Source organism: Phaenicophaeus curvirostris, chromosome 2 (assembly GCF_032191515.1).
Source record: "Phaenicophaeus curvirostris isolate KB17595 chromosome 2, BPBGC_Pcur_1.0, whole genome shotgun sequence".
NCBI classification, from domain to species: Eukaryota; Metazoa; Chordata; class Aves; order Cuculiformes; family Cuculidae; genus Phaenicophaeus; species Phaenicophaeus curvirostris.
In genome coordinates this window covers 69,198,361-69,218,857 of record NC_091393.1, presented here as the reverse complement: position 1 = coordinate 69,218,857, position 20,497 = coordinate 69,198,361, and the positions used below count along the sequence as shown (strand labels likewise).

General features: G+C 38.5%; 1 protein-coding gene across 11 annotated transcripts in view; it reads left to right on the top strand.

The window, feature by feature from the left end:
- The window catches only part of RGS7 (regulator of G protein signaling 7), a 234,252-nt gene that overhangs the window by 172,660 nt on the left and 41,095 nt on the right, over positions 1-20,497 (top strand). For all 11 annotated transcript variants that reach the window (XR_011337012.1, XM_069852370.1, XM_069852368.1 and 8 more), the window contains exons 8-13: positions 590-666; positions 803-884; positions 16,706-16,780; positions 17,808-17,906; positions 18,613-18,674; positions 20,190-20,300. Coding sequence is in view for 10 of the 11 variants with exons in the window: in XM_069852370.1 (XP_069708471.1) it covers positions 590-666; positions 803-884; positions 16,706-16,780; positions 17,808-17,906; positions 18,613-18,674; positions 20,190-20,300 (506 nt within the window). In the remaining variant the exon portion in view is untranslated. The remainder of the gene's footprint in view (positions 1-589; positions 667-802; positions 885-16,705; positions 16,781-17,807; positions 17,907-18,612; positions 18,675-20,189; positions 20,301-20,497) is intronic.

The following is a 20,497-nucleotide window of genomic DNA, read 5'->3' as shown; positions in this document are numbered from 1 at the left end:
ACACTAGTAAAGAACTATAATGTACATATTTTTCAAATGAAGATAGCTGTGGAGATCTTGGAAGATTCCGGTACTACAAAACTATTGATAGCCTCTTATTATTGTATTTTAAATAAATTCATAGGCAGCCAACATATTTCAAGGCAAACCATTTGTATAGGTGACTGATGGGAATTGTCACATGGATCATGCAGTATGGAAAGTATTGCTATTGTCTTTCAGTATTAGGTACTTTCAAATCAAGGACACTTCTTTGTATTATTACAGAACTACATAGCCAGCACCCAGTACATAAAAATACTTCACAAGGCCCATGTTCTACTGAAGGTTGCATCCTTCTCATCAGAGTTTCAAAGCTAAAATAATTGGGGCATTCAAAGGCAGGTAGGTCTAGTTCCCTCCCATTTGCTGTCAAGGAAAGACATTATATCAGATAAGTAGGGTACATTTACCACAAATATCATGACTTTTGTTACATCTTGGGGGGCGAGGGGGAGCAGAAAGGAGGAGGGAAAGATAAGCTAAATGCTATTAAATAGCAATTAAATAACTTACAACTTAACTCACTAAAATTGTGATATATTTTCAGGAGAGTTTGGCCAGGCTACAGCGAGCATTTGCTCGGAAATGGGAGTTTATTTTTATGCAAGCTGAAGCACAAGCAAAGTAAGTTCCTTTGAAAATAAGGGATTTTGTTCCACATGGTTTTTGAAGGGAGAAGGAAAAAGTGATTGGACACTTCTTATGTTCAAAATTGCTGTCATTTACGCTGTTTCTTTTAAATATCCTATTACATTGGCAGAGTGGACAAGAAGAGAGACAAGATAGAGAGGAAGATTCTTGACAGCCAGGAGCGAGCGTTCTGGGATGTGCACCGGCCGGTGGTGAGTGCTAGTGGGGCCACTCTGCCTGTGAGCAGGGCCACTGATAAGTTTCAGTCTCTGTGGAACATGGGGGTAGCCCAGGAACAAGTAAAAGTCTGTAAGGCCAGGGACTGGGGACTGCCTCCCTTTCTTGCAGGATCTATAGTTATCATTCTACTGTTGAGTACTGCAGATGTGTGTATGCTGTTTGGGGTTTTCTGTGAATAGATTTGTTGTATCTGATTTCTTGAACCAGATGATACCTGTCATTGACAATTACTATTTCAAAGGTTCCCAAAGTATGAGTCACACAACCAGAATTATCAGCATAGCTAAAAATACTTCTAAATAAATCTGACTTTATTTTTTTAACCTGTTTTTTTTCTCACTAAGCCTTTCAACCTCTCTCTATTCATTTTTCCAAGCTATTTTTAATACACATAAAAGTTAAATATTGTGAGATATGACCTGTGGGAGTCATACACTGTCTAAACAAGATTTGTCTGAGTTCCTTATCAAAGTCCATCTGAACAAAAAGTGTCTTACATAATAAACCACCTTTGAGAGAGAAAACTTTGAGAACGAATGTCACACTTCACAAGACGCCCAATTAAAAATGTGAAAACTCAATAACACTTTTTGCTTTACTACAAAATTGTGTATCTCCATTACCTAGAGTTCATCTTCTGTGCACAGAGTTTGGAATCATTACCAATGAAACCAAATTTGAACTATATCTTCTACTGTGACACTGGGAAAAGATACTTAACTAAATTTTATTGTTCTAGAGAAGTTATGTGATGATACCTGTAGAAGAGGTGAATACAGTGAGAAAATTTCTGATTACAAACAATAAACGTGAACATAGTCAGCTTGATTTTGTTATTGAGGAATTGAAAGAACAGTAGAAGAAATAGATTTTTCTAGACAGGATTTAGAACATGGGGTAGAGAAAATAGTTTGGAGTGAAAGATTCAAACCATAGGTATTAGATACAAGAGGTCTGGGACATTATTGTCTAGGCTCTGGCATAAAATAAGGAGGTAGGACAGAAAACAATCTGCCATCTGATGTTGATGGGAGCTACAAATAAAATAGACAAAGAAAGTTTCTATGGACCTCAGAACTTTGAAGGTGCGGACAGCTTTTACATGGATCTAAGGGTTTTATATGTAGGACTGAGATGCTATTTCCAGGTTTCAGAAGAGAACATGAATTGCTGAAGGTTCAAGTTAAGAAATAGGCAGACAATAAGGAGAGAATTAAATGGACCAAGACAAGATAAAGTTCAGTTTTAGCTGAACTGCAGATAAATCTGCCTGGTGCAGTAGGTGTTTATAATCTGAGTGTAGACATACCTAGGAAATTTCAGAATCAAAAGACTGGCTTACAGTCAGCAGTGTAGGCTCCTGACTTAAGGAGATAAAAATAAAAGATTGGAGAGGTTCATACTTTGACTAGCCAGCTCCTCTGATTAGTTAATGAAATGCTTATTTTGAAAACATTATTATGATTTTACTGCCACAGTAAAAAACAGAAGCTTCTATTAAAAAAAAAACAAAACAACAAAACCATAGACAATATAAAAGAGGAACAGACGGAAAAGAGGAAGGTGCTGCTAGAACCAATTACAATTTCTAATGGTTATTCTAGCCCCTCAAAAGCCTACCAAAAATTCAGAGAAATTTTGCTATAATTCTGGAGCTAGTTTTGGAAAATTAGGTAGCGTTTGGATAAAAATCTCATATTTATGCTTGTTTTTATTTTAAGCTTCTCATATTTTGATAAAGGTTCAGAGACTAGGAGCAGTGACAATATTGTTTAAAATCCACCTGAATTTAATTTTTTTTTACCAGAAATGTATTTTGAAGTCTAAATATTGCTTTTTTTTTTGTCTGACACGTTGTCAGATTTTCCTGTTAGGACTCTTTTCAAATGAATAACCTAAATTCTTCTGTATGGAATCAGTAAAATGCAGTTTCCTGTCTTTTGGAGTAAAAAAATTGAGAGGGCAGTAACGTATCTGAGTGTTTAGGATAGGGGTGATAAAACAGTTAAAGGTTTCCTTTGCAGTGGTGTTGCAAACACAGGAATCTTCATACACACAAAAATCATGTTAATACAGCCTTAATTAAAGTAAATACTACAGAAACACTGCCTGAGGAAATACAATGGATATAACGTCCTTACAGTAATTTCTGGTTCTGAAAACCAGTAACTAAAAGCCTAGAACAGTCTATTGTAAATTAAGAGTAATTAGAAATTACATTTACTTTCAAAAATAATTAAGCATGTAACTTCCCTGCAATAATATTTTCTTCAGTACAGCTGCTAGTTTAGTTTCATATAACTTGTCTCAAAAATTAAATTTCTTCATCCTTTTCATCTGTATTTTGTATATTATGTTTTTCTCTGACACACGGATCACTAAAATACTAAATAGCATGCTGAAATTCTGTTCTCTTAAGGTGAAAGCCCAGCTTTGCACTAGATATGTCCTTATACAAGCAAGGATGAGAGGACGTGAGAATCCCTGTCAAGATTCAAGATGCACTATCTCCAATGGACAAGTTTTATATCTTAATTTATCAGTACTATATTTCTTGAAAACTTCTCTGTATCTCTTTCTCTCTTGCTCCAAGCAGATTCTTGGTCTGCACAGCCACTGGATTCCTTGTGTGTCTAGTAATACTACGGGAAAAGATTTGAAGTCTAATTTGAGAAGACAAGTAGATATAAGCAGGAAGCTTTCCTTTTTGCCTGGGTAACAAGCAGGAGGAGCTTGAAGCTACCGTGCTACTAGGAAGCTAAGATCTAGTTGCCATCACTGAAACTTGGTGGGGTGAATCCCATGACTGGAGTGTGGCTGTTGATGGCTACAGGCTGTTCAGAAGGCGCAGACTGAGTAGGAGGTGTGGAACCACAAACAGGTTGAGAGCTTGTGGGTCAAAATTAAGGACAGAAAAACCAACAGGAACCATGTGGTTGGTGTATACTACAGGCCACCCAGTCAAGGAGGCTGATGAGGTCTTCTTCCTCCAGCCACAGGAGCCTTCATGCTTACAAGCTCTCATTGTACTTGGGGACTTCAACCACCCTGACATATGCTGAAATAGTAGCCCAGCAAGCTGCAGGCAATCCAGGAGACTCCTGGAGTGCATTGAAGATAATTTCTTAGTTTGGCTGTTAGAGATCCCCACCCAAGGGGAAGCAATACTGGACCTTATAGTCACCACTGCAAGTGAACTCACCAGTGACATGAGGATCGGAGGCAGCCTGGGCTGCAGTGATCGTGCACTGGTGGAGTTCAAGGTCCAGAAGGATATGAGACAGGCGAGGAGTATAGTCAGGACCCTAAATTTCAGGAAAGCAGACTTCCAGCTCTTCAAGGAGTTACTCAGTAGGACCCCCTGGGACATGGTCCTTGGAGACAAAGGAGTGGAACGGAGCTGGAAAATATTTAAGGATGCTTTCCATAAAGTGCAATAGCGCTCAGTTCCCATATGTAGCAAGTCAGGCAGGAAAGGGAAGAGATTGGTGTAGCTGAGTCGAGACCTGATGGTTAAACTATAGAAGAAGAGGGAACTGCACAGGCAGTGCAAGCAGGGACAGGTAACGTGGGACATGTATAGGGACACTGCCCTGTTGTGCAGGGAGGAAGTCAGGAAGGCCAAGGCGCAGCTGAAGCTGAACTTGGCAAGGGAAGTAAAGACTAACAAGAAGGGCTTCTACAGGTATGTCGATCAAAAGAGGAAGGTCAAAGCGAACGTACTCCCACTGATGGCTGGGAATGGTGACCTTATATCAACAGATAAGGAGAAGGCTGATGTACTCAACAAATTTTGCTTCAATCTTCACTGATATCTGTTCTCCTCACCCCTCCTGGGTCATGGGACAAAAATATGGTGACCAGGGGGATAAACACCCTCACATTGTAGATGAGGATCAGGTTTGTGACCACTTGAGGAACTTGAACATATATAACTCTATGGGACCTGGTGAAATGCATCCCAGGGTTCTAAGGGAATTGGCTGATGTGGTTGCCAAGCCACTCTCCATGATATTTAAAAAGTCACGGCAATCAGGAGAAATCCCTGGTGACTGGAAGAAGGGTAATGTTGTGCCCATTTTTAAAAAGGGCAGAAAAGACGACCCTGGGAACTACTGACCTGTCAGCCTTACCTCTGTGCCTGGGAAGGTCATGGAACAGATCCTCCTAGAAGCTATGCTGAAGCACATGGAGTACGTGGAGGTGATTAATGGCAGCCAGCATGGCTTCACCAGGGGCAAATCCTGTGTGACCAACTTAGTGGCTTTCTATGATGGGGTAACTGCAGCAGTGGACACTGACAGCAAGATTGAGTGCACCCTCAGCAAGTTTGAAGATGAGTAGCTCATCTTCAGTAGTGTAGTTGCCACACCAGACAGGATGTCATCCAGAAGGACCTGGACAGGCTGGGGAAGTGGGCCTGTGAGAACCTCATGAGATTCAACAAGGTCAAGTGCGAGGTCCCATACCTGAGTTGGGGCAATCCCCAATTTCAAATCATGATGGAGGATGATATGATTGAAAGCTGCCCTGCAGAGAAGGACTTGGGGGTGGTGTTTGATGAGAAGCTCGGCATGAGCCAGCAACGTGCACTCGAAGCCCAGAAGGCCAACCATATCCTGGGCTGCATCAAAAGAAATGTGGCCCGCAGGTCAAGGGAGGTGATTCTGCCCCTCTGTTCCTCTCTTATGAGACCTCATCTGGAGTACTGTGACCAGTTCTGGAATCCTCAGCATAAGAAGGATATGGAACTTTTGGAACGGTTCCAGCGCAGGGCTACAAAGGTGATAAGAGGGCTGGAGCACCTTCCATATGAGGTCAGGCTGAGAGAGTTGGGCTTTTTCAGCCTGGAGAAGAGAAGGCATCGAGTAGATCTTATAGTGACCTTCCAGTACCTGAAAAGGACCTACAGAAATACTGGGGCGGGACTATTCATAAAGGCTTGTGGTGATATGACGAGGCAGAATGGGTATAAACTGGAGAGGGGCAGATTTAGGCTTGATATAAGGAAGTATTTCTTCACCGTGAGAGTGGTGAGGCACTGGCACAGGTTGCCCAGGGAAGTTGTGTGTGCCCTATCCCTGGAGGTGTTCAAGGCCAGGTTGGATGGAGCCTTGGGCAGCCTGATCTAGAGGAACGTATCCCTGGCCATGGCAGGGGGATCTGGTCCCTTCCAACCCAAACTGTTCTATGATTCTAAAATTCTATGATTCTATGATTTATTTGGAAAGATGCTGAAAATTTTTTAAAAGTTCCATTCTAAGTGAGACTTCCTGTCTCTTAGTGTGAAATCTATCTCAGTTTTACTATGCTGCAAACATAATTAAAGCTTGGTTGAAATAATTGATCAAATTTCTGTCCATTTGTCTTGTCCAAACAGAGAAAAAACTCATAGTTAAACTTTTATCCATTAATTGCACTTCTTATAATGTTTTGATTAAATCCACTGCAGAACAACAGTGGAACTACTGCTGCTTTGATAGTAGTAGTCGATGATCTTCAAATAAATACTTGAATAAAGTATTTGTTGATTTCACTAATTAGTCCAAATGACAAGTTTTCTGTCCTTCAGGTGGGGCTGTCCGTAGTGTGTTTAAAATGCTTAACTGAACAGGCTGGACCGCTGGACTGAGACCAATGGCATGAGGTTTAACAAGACCAAATGCCAGGTCACGCACTTGGGGCACAACAACCCTATGCAGTGCTACAGACTAGGAGAAGTCTGACTAGAAAGCTGCCTGGAGGAGAAGGACCTGGGAGTGTTGATTGACAGCTGACTGAACATGAGCCAGGAGTGTGCCCAGGTGGCCAAGAAGGCCAATGGCATCTTGGCTTGTATCAGAAACGGTGTGACCAGCAGGTCCAGGGAGGTTATTCTCCTTCTGTACTCGGCACTAGTGAGACCGCTCCTTGAATCCTGTGTTCAGTTCTGGGCCCCTCACCACAAGAAGGATGTTGAGGCTCTGGAGCGAGTCCAGAGAAGAGCAACAAAGCTGGTGAAGGGGCTAGAGAATAAGACTTACGAGGAGTGGCTGAGAGAGCTGGGGTTGTTTAGCCTGGAGAAGAGGAAACTGAGGGGAGACCTCATTGCTCTCTACAACTCCCTGAAAGGAGGTTGTGGAGAGGAGGGAGCTGGCAAGGGGGGACAGGGCAAGAGGGGACAGGGCAAGAGGGAATGGCCTCAAGCTCCACCAGGGGAGGTTCAGACTGGATATCAGAAAAAATATTTTCACGGAAAGGTTCACTGGGCACTGGAACAGGCTGCCTAGGGAGGTGGTTGATTCACCTTCCCTGGAGGTGTTTAAAGGCCGGGTGGATGAGGTGCTGAGGGGTATGGTTTAGTATTTGATAGGAAAGGTTGGACTTGATGATCTGATGGGTCTTTTCCAACCTAGTGATTCTATGGTTCTATGAACTGCTTACACCTTTCTGTGCAGTTTATCAAAATTCATTATTTCTGCATCAAAATATTTCTAGTGGATGACACAATCAGGTTTATGTCTCATTCATTTCAATGTAATATATAAGTTTGGAACATGTGGTAGTTGCTCCTGCCTGCGGCAGGGGTCTGGAACTAGATGATCTTTAAGTTCCCTTCCATCCCATATCATTCTATGATTCTGTGATTTACAGTATTTATCTCTGTTGTTTAATAAGTCGGAATGAAATTAGCGAACAAGAACATGTTTTGAGAACTTAAATTCATTCTATGTTGCTGCATAATTCTCTACTAAAACCTTCAACAGAAGAGAACACTTAATCCTAACAAAGCTTTTATTAAATCTTATGGTTTAAGACAATACCTTCCTTTGAAGGAGGCAGTTCAATAAGATTTGACATTGAACATTCTGTGGCCTGAAATACCAGTTCAATGAACAAATAAGGAAAATGAAAAACTCTATTTACTTAATTAAAAAAAGAAGTTGTACACCATTATCAACAGATACAGATATGTGTTAGCACTTAAGCTGTGTACGACTAATTTGTTTCCATAATACTACTTGACCATAGATCACTAATATTCAGGGATATTTGTAGCATATTTTTGAATGTATGACATGATTTTAAAATATATTCATATAAAGACTTTTCTATGCACGCACAGTTCCAAGTTGTATTCACTTGTTTCATTGTCATACTGAATTCACTGTAAGTATTTATTATATCTTGTGTTCCATAAAGGTAGTATTTAGTAGCATAACACATCTCTTTTAAGATAGATAATGGAAAGGCTGAAGAATTTGAGGAACATTTCAAATGCTTTAATAGAACAAACAGGTTTTGATAATTTTTCCCTGATTATCTGCCAAATTTATGAGGCATCTGGAAATTAAATCTGAAACATGCTGCTACAGAATTTATACTTGAGAAAAATCTTGGGATTTGCTTCCTAATTGTTAAATATGATTTATAGGTGTTAACTGGAAGGTATAGCTGCACTTTCCAGATCAGCTCATTTCTAACAAGAGAAACCATAAGAAAAACTAGACAAAATGTGAGATAATTTTAGAGAAGTTTGGACTGGCGTTCTAGGCAGGTGAAAGATTGATAGATGCTATATACAAAGTCTTCATCAAACTTACACGCTTATTACGATTCATATATGAAGTTACCATGGCCATTATGGACTGTAATCCAAATATTTATCTTTCTGTGTTTGCTTCTTATTACAACTACAATGGAAGTGTGAACTCCATAAAAACACTTAATGGCAGCTATCAAAAGCCCAGTCATAGTGCTTGTGTGTCAGGCACACACCTGAATCAAAAAAATGTGTTTCCAGAGAGATAGCTGTACCAAAAGTAATTGTGCAAAAGCTGGTAATATGATACAATTAAAAAAAAAAAGTGTGTGACACGCATACGTACTCTTTGAAATCCAAGTAGAGAGTAGAAAAATTGGTCCTGATCTGTTCTATTACATGATAATCTCTTGATACTTTTCGAAAAGACAGTGCCAATACATATATAGGAAGAAAAAGCTATCTTCTGTCATCACTTTCAACTGTGAAACAAAGAACATATTCATTAACTAGCTAGACCCTTTGATAGGGATAACCACACAACTTAGTTTAGAGTTTTTAATTAATCGGTTATGCTACATTTGTAATAGATGGGGACATAAGTTGCAAAATTTAAAAAAAAAACAAAAAAAACCCCCCAAAAACCAAAAAAAACCCCAGAAAAATAAGTCCATCACTCATGTCATAAGAATTAAACTCACCAGAATATTTTTCCTCTTTCTTCCGACATTTGCTAATTTACTGGGGAACTTGTGACTAGAGATGTTGTCAAGAAGCCCCAGTGCTTGCACACTTGATTTCTGAGAATTATTTTCAATGAACTCCTGAACCAAATAGAAATAGTAATTAAGCCATAGACTTTTGGAGAGGATAATAAAGTTCATAGGAGTGTTTTAGATTAGGTACACCTAGTTGATTGTAAGTTAAACCCATGATTAAGTGCTTCAGTTATAAGCAACTATATTTTTTTCCATCCAAAAGGAAATGGTTCCTGTAGCCCAGTCTCTGTAATCAGAGGTTTGGCTTTACTGCCTTGAATGCTGCAACAGAGGCTGGTGAGATCCTCAGTAGCAGCAGTATCAATACTTGTTCCCACGTATTTGCAGCTTCCAGCAACTATGACTACTGTGTTTATTTTTTCATCACATAGTTGAGGTATCTAATAGTTATAAAGTGAGCTACATTTTAAACAGCTTTCAGGTCCTATCATATAAACACCAGGAAAACAGTTTTCTGAAATTTGTAAAATGCTGTAAATGTGAAGCCCTCCTTATACTGGACCTTAAGATAACAGGTTTTCCAAAGCCTGTTAAAAGAGCTGACCACTTGTACTCCGTACATTTTAAATGTTTCTCTGAGACTTTCTGTTTCACCAGCAGTCATTAATCATGCAGGTCTTCCACGGCAAAGGTGTTTTACTCGTGGACCCTGAAGTGTGCAAAGTGTGCTAAAAGCCCCAGATGTCCAAGTAATCTGTAACTAATCCTCAACCTTTCCTTATGAGTGTTAGCGGGTTCTGCACACTCCAATAAATTCCATCTCTGGAAAATGAAAAATTGGTACCTTACAGGGGCATATAGCCTGTATTTTTCTCTGTAAGACCTTCAGTTTTAGCCATTACTGAAAACTTACTCAACACAGTATTTTAATGTCTCCTTTGATGCTAGACTTTCTATGGAGAAAAAAAAACTTTCTCACATAACCAGAGTCAAACTGGGTATTCCTCCAACTAATAACTCCTTTTTAGTTTTTTCCAGTTGAGTACTACTGGAATTTTTCCTTTGCCTTATTTCTTCTTTTTATAATTTTTTGTGTCCATAGTCCCCTCTTGATTTCTAATTATACACAAGTCAGCTAGCTACACAAGTTAACTGGAATATAAAAACTGCCGATAAAAAATAACACTGCTTATCATTCTGCTTGTTTTTCATTGTCTAATTAGCTTTCTTTCCTTGCTTTAGAAGTGAGTGATATGAATACTGACTGCTGAGGGTCAGAAGACTCCTTTCTTAGAAAAAGGAATAGCAACAAGAGAAATAGCAGAATAGATTGATGCAGAAGGCAACACTAACATTTGACACTTAGGAAATTTCAGATTTTAAGCTTACTAAATTTGTGACAGTCTGCTAAAACAAATAATGTAAAAGACAGTTTTCAGTCTCTGCTTTGTCTTTATGTTTGTGTGTCTGACTATCTTTTCCAAGTGATCTGTCATGTTTCTGTCCAATACCCATGATTTAAATGTATAGTGTTAAAATTTTGAAAGCCAGGAGATCTTGAAATTCAGCATTTGCAATTAAACTTAGCAAGTTAGCCCATGTTTTAAAAACAAATAATAAAGATCTACTCCACAGTGTATTGACAATGAAATGCAATGAAATGTTGTAAGAGATGTGAATCAATCTGCCTAAATATTTACGGCTTTAATGCACACTGAATTTATGGGTGTGCATATGGAAATAAGGCAATTATTTTAAATAGCACTCATGCGCTTTATCTAAAGAGGCTGTGAAATTACATTTCCTTAAATCATGACTAGATTTATTTGTATGGGTTGAGTATACACCACAAGCTGTGAGAGGGCTGAGGCAGCAGTAAGGAAGCAAATACCAATCTTGTCTTTCCATTTGCTGTTGTGGGGAGAGGAAAGGAGGGGGTAATGCATTTCTCACTGCCATGATCACTTGATTGAAGTGTTCTGTAAGGTGGATTATTTGAATTTCAGTCCCTATAGGTTGTGAAGATCATAGGCTATGCCACAGAAATGTGGACTGAGAGGGGCCTCTGGAGGTTCTGTAGTCCAACCTTCTGATAAGGCAGTGCTAGCTTCTAAGTTGAGTTAAGTCCAGGCCCTTGGTTAAACACGAATTGAAAATCACAAAGGATGAAGATTCCACAGCCACTGTTAAATAACTTCTTCCTTCTGTTATGAAGAATATTTCCTTACAGATAACTGAAATTTCCTTTACTGCAACTTCTGACTGTTGCCTCCTGTCCTTTCATGGTGTACCTTTGGAACACATCTAACTTTGAGAGCCTCCTTTAGACATCAAAAGGCAACAGTTAGAATCATAGAATCACCAGGTTGGAAAAGACCCTTCGGATCATTGAGTCCAACCTTTCCTATCAAATACTAAACCATGCCCCTCAGCACCTCATCCACCTGTCCCTTAAACACCTCCAGGGAAGGTGAATCAACCACCTCCCTGGGCAGCCTGTTCCAGTGCCCAATGACCCTTTCCGGGAAAAATTTTTCCCTAATGTCTAGCCTGAACATCCCCTGGCGGAGCTTGAGGCCATTCCATCTCATCCTGTCCTTTTGCAAGCAGAAAAAATGTGTGTTCCTCCACTGGACTTTTCCATTTCAAATATATTTGTGTTGTTTATGAGGCACTGATCTAGTCTTGGTATTCTAGATGCAACTTCATGATGCCGAGTAGAAAGAAATAACCACTTCCTTTGCCTTCTGGCTATGCTTTTGCTAATGCAGCTGGGTATGTGGTTTGTCTGTGTTGCTGCAAGGACATACTGCTGACTCATGTTCAGCTCCCTCAGATTGTTTTCTACAGAGCAGAAATACAGACAGTCAGTTCCCAGCCTGCTGCAATTCATTAGCTTATTCACTCCCACGTGCATGTGTGTATTTGTATCAGATACAAGAAAACTTCTGGTTAGTCTGGCTTAAGCATATTCACTATTGCCATATTCTTTAAAAGAGGAAAAACGTCAAAACTTTAACATTTATAATGATGTCAGTTTATTTACTTTCTATCGAGGATTTCACTCTTACATAGAATTACATCATAGCAAAGAGATTTTTATACAAAAAGGTGTCAATAGAAATTGATTTTGGCTTTGTGGCCAGGCAATAAAAAGAGCCCTTGGACTGTGCAATTTTTTACAGAAAACAAACTATAAATATTAGGTATTTTAAACTATTTGAATGGAAATGTATCACGGCTAAAGCAACCAATTTGATGTAAACAACAAATTCTTCTGAAAAGTTGCTCCAGGTGTTAAGAAATTAATTCACCATTAGCACTATTACAAGGGCTTAATTAATTAATTAATTAATTCACTGTTGCCACAGTTATCATTGAAAGATTATCAATATCAAGTGGACTTTTTTAAACTAAACATTCCTTCAGATTGTTGTTGTTTTCAGATGTTGGCTGTAGCCATATCTTAGCATGTAAGTTCTTGCACCTGGAGATCTTGGATCTCCTCTTCCTGCAGAGGAGGAGGCTTCCTGCTTCCACTGTGTTTCCTGGCAGAGTCCTCTTAAGCAGCCTCCTAAACAGCATCAATAAAAAATTGTGTTGCTAGGAATTGATACAAATGTGATTATCCAATAATTGAAACAGGGATTAAAAAAATCTTCTATATGCATTTTTTATTACTTATCTGTATCAATTAATCTCCCCAGTGAATGTATCAAGACCTGGATGAAGGCATCGAGTGCACCCTTAGCAAGTTTGAGGATGACACTAAGCTGGGAGGAAGTACCGATCTGCTGGAGGGTAGGGAGGCTCTGCAAAGGGACATGAACAGGCGGGACTGATGGGCTGAGACCAATGGCATGAGGCCAAAGGCCAAATGCCGGGTCATGCACCTGGGGCACAACAGCCCTATGCAGTGCTACAGACTAGGAGAAGTCTGGCTGGAAAGCTGCCTGGAGGAGAAAGACCTGAGGGTGTTGGTTGACAGCCGACTGAACATGAGCCAGCAGTGTGTCCAGGTGGCCAAGAAGGCCAATGGCATCTTGGCTTGTATCAGAAACGGCGTGACCAGCAGGTCCAGGGAGGTTATTCTCCCTCTGTACTTGGCACTGGTGAGATTGCACCTTGAAGTGACAGGGGACAAGACAAGAGCGAATGGCCTCAAGCTCCACCAGGGAGGTTCAGGCTTGACATCAGGAAAAAATTTTTCATGGAAAGAAAGGTTCATTGGGCACTGGCAGAGGCTGCCCAGGGAGGTGGTTGAGTCACCTTCCCTGGAGGTGTTTAAAGGATGGGTAGATGAGGTGCTGAGGGGCATGGTTTAGTGATTGATAGGTATGGTTGAACTCGATGATTCAGTGGGTCCTTTCCAACCTAGTGATTCTGTGATTGTGTGAATACTGGACTGACAAGTCCTTTGCTGTAAATTAATACAATGGCATTTGTCCTTTGAGATAAGGGCATGCTAACAGATGGACGAAAAGAAGCTAAGGTTCCTTTGAAGACTTGACAGCTTTTCAGCCAGCAAATTAAAAACAGATGGGGGCCAAATTCTACTCTGGTTATGATCTTGCTGTATGGCAAGTTCAACACGTGTCAAGGTTTTCCTATGTGTGTGTGTGGAGGGGGAACTGTTTTCATACAGAATATTGGTCCTGAAGGAAATAATCATTCTATTTGCACATATAGAATAGATTTCAATGCTTTCAGGAAATCTATTTGAAAACTATTTACAGTATTAGTATGCAAATTATATACTATACACCAAATGGGAATCGTGCAGCAGAGCACTGTGGCAAGCATTTCACTGTCTGAACTACGGCAGTCCAGTTTAAAAAGCAACACAACAAGAAAACACAGCTGGATGTAATTGTATCCAAATACATACTTATTATGTTAATGGGGGCATATGAATAAAATTAAATGTTGTCCAGCAAAGGTTTTTCCTGCAAAGACCCTGAGTTATTTTAGCAAAATGTGCAAATAATGCAAGCTTTTGTGTTTGTTTTAATTGAAAAGATGCTTGATATTTATTCCTAAAAATTGGTAGATGAAGTGCGGCAGCATCAGAGAAACAATAAATCCCATCTAATATCAAATATCATTTTAATAAATATTATTCTGTTGGGAAGGAAATGTTAATTATGGCCCTGATTACATTAGGTACTTCTAGTGATATAACTTAAATCAAATTATGAGACCAGTATTGTATTGTGCTATATGTCTTAAACTTCTATTGTTACTCCAAGTGGTCAGAGTAGTGGTACATTCTTTAGCTGCCTTTCCTTTTACACCGAAGCTTTCTGACACTTCCCTGCCCTTACCTTCCTGCTGCTGCTCTCCTATTAGCTTCCTTCAATCACACCTTGGTCCAGTTCCTGCCGTTGCAGCCTCCTGTGAGTGTCCCAGCTGAAGTATGCCACAGCAGCTGTACTTCAGCAGGAGAGGTTTTAAACAGTCAGATGCCAGTAAGAATCCACTAGGTGCTGTAGAAGGTCAGCACTGGGTTGGGTTGTTTTCCAGCCAGCAAAAGCTTCACCCTTGTTTCGTTCCTGAAAATCTCCCAGAATTTCTTCTTGTGTCCCTTGCATCATTCTGCACAGCACTGGCATGTAAGTTACCTGGGCAAGGTCCTAGGTCTGGTCATACCAATATACTGCTGGTGGACTTTAAATCCTTGAAAATAAGAGGCTTCCGATGAGATTTATGCTCCCCCGTCCCCCCCATCCATTTTTAGGACATTATTTTAACAAACTATAACTGAAACTGTGAAACTGACCAAACAACAGTTTGTGCCTTATGGAAGTGTGCCTGCTATTTAAATGGCTGCATTCAAGGGCTGTAGATATTGTTAAAATCTCAGGTTTTCTTCAATTCCAACTGCTGTCATAATCCTAAAACAGATGCATTGTTTTCTTTTTAACTTTTTATCTCAGTATGCTGCCCTGTGAAATTGCTTTCTTCTTTCAAATTGACCATCACAGAGAATTTTGTATTTTTCAATCTGTCTTTCTCTGAGAGTTACAACCAGTTTTGTTCACAAGCACAGAGTTTACATTCCCAAATCTAGTTCAATAGTTGTGTCAGTTTCAGTCTTGAGAATATTATCTAAGTGCTTATTTTTATTCTTAGTCACTAGGATCTATTTATACGACAAATGTCATATGATCAAATGCACATGAATGTGTTAGTTTAACATAAAAACTTATACATTAATTAAAAAACCATACTAGATTAAAAAATTAGTCTGTTATTTAAATTATTTTCAGGAGGCAAAGTACCACAGGCTGAATGAAATGTATTTGTTTCTTGGCTCTGCCTATACAAGAAATGTTTAAAAGTTTGGTCTGTGAAGATTTACAGCCACATCAAGCATGTTAAATTATGATATGAAGACAAATCTTTTATTATTAGTCTGATAATAAGTCCATCTAGCAAGTAAATTCTGCATCTAGCTACTCCCATTACTTTCACTGAGATCCTGCCAGAGACCAGATTTGTAGCTTCCCACTCTCAGTGGCAAATGTAATGCCTCTAAAATCAATAGGTAAAACTCACCTGAATGCCTAACGTGTTATTAGTTTTTCTGAACTTTCTGCACTTGAACTTGCACTTAGAGGGAAGTGACAAAGGAAGATGAGTTAGGAGAAACTAGAAGATGTGTGTCCTTTGAGATGCTATACAGTTGTGAAAATGAATCTTTGAAGGCTAAGTCAGATGTGTTGAAAGTCATTGTTTAAATTTCCAGCCTTCTGGTTAGGCTGCTGAAGATGGGGGTGTGGAGGGTGCAGTGGGGCGTGAGGCGGAGGACAGGGCGAGGATGATGTTTATTTCTTTTCTGAAGAAACAAATCCCATTTGGGCACATTTTTTCTTCTTTTTAAAAAATGTATAATATTCAAAAAAGTTGCCAACAACCAAATGCTCCTGAAAGGAGCCTGGGGTTCCCAGAAGAAGTGAGCATTGCACAATTCTATTTACTTTGTATCATGATGTCGACCATGCTGCTTAAGAGGGATGGCTGGAATGCATATTGTATGGTTTCCTTGCAAAACACAAGCAGAAACAAGTGTTTTGTTTCTGTTATTTTGAGAATTTATTTCAAATTTGTGATGACATGAGCTCTAAGCATGTGGTCTTCAATGTCTCCAAAATTCCCACATTCTGCCAGTAGCAATTTAATTTTAATTAGTACCTGTCAGTACTGCAAGCATGTCTTACAATATGCATTTGGATATTCCCTTCTCCTTTGTACCTTGTTTTCAGTACTTCAGCATAAAGATACATAGTAAAACTTGTCCTAAAAGCCATCACAGGTTCTAGTAAATGAGGCTGGATAGCAAAAGAATCTCTCTTGAAATAAGCCAGACAAAATGGTATTTACATTCTATTTTATTTAGATTTTAGGGACTATTGCAGAAGGACATCAAGTTATTATATGCCTCTAGTTATTCATTTTCTTAGCCTTGCAAACTGAAGAGGAGTGTCTCAAGGAAAATATTATGGAGCTCCACCACAGATTTTATCCTTGTACTTTCTTATTCTTTTAATAGCCTGGATGTGTAAATACAACTGAAGTGGATATAAAAAAATCTTCAAGAATGAGAAATCCACATAAAACAAGAAAGGTAAGTACTGTTATTAAAGCAGCAGGAGGAGGTAATTTACAGCATGGAGTTCCATAGTTTCTTAAAGAAACATTTTTCTTACAGCTCAATGAACAAATGCATGAATATATGTTCTTATTTTGTAAGCTCTTACATGAATTAGTATTGACAAATTTACTAATATCAAGTAAATTCTATTGCATAAGAAAGACTTTGGAGAAATACACAGAGAATATGAAAATAGAATTTATTTTTACATGTTTTTTTCATGATGTTTAGAAGATTGAATAAAGTGCATTAAAATGTTTTTGTAAAAAATTAGGGAAAAATAAATTAAAAATGCAGTGTAAACTCTAACAACAGTGCTGATTGTAATGAAAAGAGTGTCTCTAGTTTACAATTGTGCCCCAAATGGATAACTAGAAATTGTGGAGGAAATTAGCTCTGTCTAAATTAGGATGTGGATATGGACATGGTAAGTTCTCTAGGGATGTATAGATGGGTTGGAATAACACTTTCTTTCAAATCCTTTGCATCATAATAATTTATATTTCCTTCAACTTTAAAGTACTCCCTTTGAGGTTTATTTTTGTATTAACCTAGGGAAAAATAGTTTTAAAAAAGGAAGTGATTTTAGAAAAAGTTTTAGCTTAGCTTATATATGGTAATGAATGGTCCAGATTAGCATAATTTACCAAGCAATAATTTCAAATTTGAAAGTAATCCAAATAATCCATTTACTGTAATAACTGCCTTTCAGTGTCATCTCTTGTGTTTACTATGCTGTTAATATAGAGACATAGTAAAAATAGATCCTGTGTTCTATGGCATTATAGAATTTTGGAGTTTGGGGAGTCTTTATTTTACATCATGTGCATGATAGAAGCACAACTTTATTTGATTGCATGACTTATTTACATTTCCTTTAGAAAAAGATGATCTTGGCTAACATCTTGAGCACAATGTACTAAAACATCGCACTTACTACAGATATGCGTAGAAAGCATTGTCCAAAAGTAACTATCATTGTTTCATATTTTTTACATAGTCTGTCTATGGCTTACAAAATGACATTCGAAGTCACAGCCCTACCCACACACCGGTACCAGAGACTAAGCCACCCACAGAAGATGAACTACACCAAGAGGTTTGAAAAATAACTATGAACTTGTACTTTTAAATGAACTTCTTATCATAGCTGGGAAATATGTTCAGAATAGATCTCTTAACGGTTTAGTAAAGCTTTTCCTTGTTTCAGAATATATGGGTTTAGGTATGTAACTTCTATTAAAACTTAATGAGACAAAACCTGACTTTCCAGTATCTTGCATTATACAGTTACAGGCAACTAGCAGCAGGCCAGTTAGTGGGTTCTTTGCATGGCTAAGTCCATTAGCTGATTTAGCAGTAGACAGCTCGCTCTTCCTTTCAACAGTGATTCGAGGTTTGGGGGTATACTTACCTTCTATGGATGCACTTACGGGTCCACACATTTAGCTGCTGGTCATGCTTCATTAATCTTTACTGAGATGTTAGAATTGGGAGAAGGTAAATGTCTGAAGAATTAGTAGTTCTCTTCAAAACTCTGAAAAAAAGGCTAATTGGATTTCTGTTGATAAACCTTTAGGGAAATTTTGTATTGGGTCCTTTTTTGTCTCTGTGTGATATTTTCTCTTTGATGGAAAATTCAATTTATTTTAGAACTACACTGGTGAAATGTTTTAACTCAAATATATTTCTCTTCTGCGTCCTTCGACAAATTAAGGTTAAATTACAGCCCTATTAAAAAAAGTTATGGAGAGAGGGTCAAGCACCAAATTACTCATAAAACTCTTCGCCTTCTTTTCTTGCAGATTAAGCACTGGCAAATGCAATTAGACAGACATAGATTAAAAATGTCAAAAGTTGCAGAGAGGTAAGCATATTGTCACATCATCTGGTTTTTCAATTAGACTGATAATTATCGGGAAAATGTCAGTAAGAAATAGCTTCAAATAAAGAGGGACAAGGGAGTCCAGGTGTCATAGAAATAACTGATGAGAGTTTACTTTAAGTGGTAGGTATGAAGTTCTTTTATTATTAAAATATGGCCCAGGTATTCCTTGTCACTGAAAGAGCATCTGGCCAAGTGGTCACAAGTTTCACTTTGCATTGGCAGGGAGGCTAAATGGAAACAGATCTTGGGTTATGGTTTTGATATTTCAAAAGGGTAATCACTGATAAAGCAAGGGAACTGACTGGCAGAACTGGCTGGCTGACGAGCTCAGTGCTTGAACAAAGTGAGTCTGAGCTTAATTCAGGTTAGAGGATGTAAATAGGAATCTTTCTCCAAACAACACCAAAATTTGTCAGGAAGGGTCTAGAAAGCAAATAAAACAGAAAGCTCCTTGAAAAGTCTAACTACAGCTTCGGGAGAGGAGAGGCAGAGGAAAGGAATGCTGTCTTGCACATCAAATACAGAGATAGTGAATAATTGCAGAAAAATGAGCTGCATAAGGCTTAGTAAAGGAAATTAAACCAAATACAAATGGTTCTTCACCCTCTCATATATGTTTGTGCACAAGAATCTACTTATATATGTGTATGTATGCACACAAATGCAAACATACATATAGATTTATGAAGAGAGCAGATTAAGAATTCGTGTTTACTGAACAGTAAAAATGGAATGCAGACTAAATATAATATAATATAAATAGGAATGAAAAGAAAGAATAGTTGTCCTCACTTGTCAAGAATTTTTCAATGATTATGAGGCAAAAGGAAACAGAAAGTGGGAATAAGGACATAGGAGATGTAAAGTACCAGAATACAGGGAAAATTCTTAGTGTGATCTCCTCAGTCAGACTAAATGATGAGCACTAAAGAATTTGGAAAAAAAACCATCAGATTTTATTTTCCAGAAAGCAATAGATTTGAGAGCAGTGCCATTTGATTAGGAAATAATGTCAATATTAACTGTATTTTTAAAAAAGGAAAAAAAGAAGACCTAGCAGCTCCAGGTGCAATGAATATGACCTGAATAGCATGAAGTGTTTTAGAACAGATTTTAAAAGAATTAATAATTAAAACCGTAGTGGTATAAACATGTTCCTTTATAAAAGCAAATGTGCATGTAAGAGGTTTCTTGATTTAATTTATTAGTGCCTAAAGGAGACCTTAAAAAAAGCTATGTAGATGTATTAGGGGAGTTTGTAGTTTATTTTATTTCAGCTCTTGATCAGACCTTAGCTGCCTCTTCTTCTTTAGGTATCCACTTTTAAAAGGCTTGGGCAAACATATTTTAGCTTGAGCTTGTAGCTGACTTATGAGTGTGTGCACAGTCGGTTACCATGTTTCAGTTGATGCAAGGTAACTTGCTAACTGGGGTAACCTGATCAGTTATCCTCACCTCCTGACATGACAATGTTTGATGCTTTTGTTTTCCTAGTCTATTAGCTTATACAGAGCAGTATTTGGAATATGATCCTTTTCTTGTGCCCCCTGATCCCTCAAACCCTTGGATATCAGATGACACCACTTTCTGGGAACTGGAGGCAAGGTATATAATTTTCTTGCTGCTTTTGGGGTAAGGAGGAGTAACAGGCTTTTCTTGAAACATGAAGATTTCAGACAGAATCATTACAGGAAAATACTAAGACAGAAGGATAATGCAGTATCCTTTTGATCTTTCCATCTTCAGAGTTTTGTAAGATGTGAAGAGCTATGCATTAATAAATCTGTAAAAAGTTGCAGTAA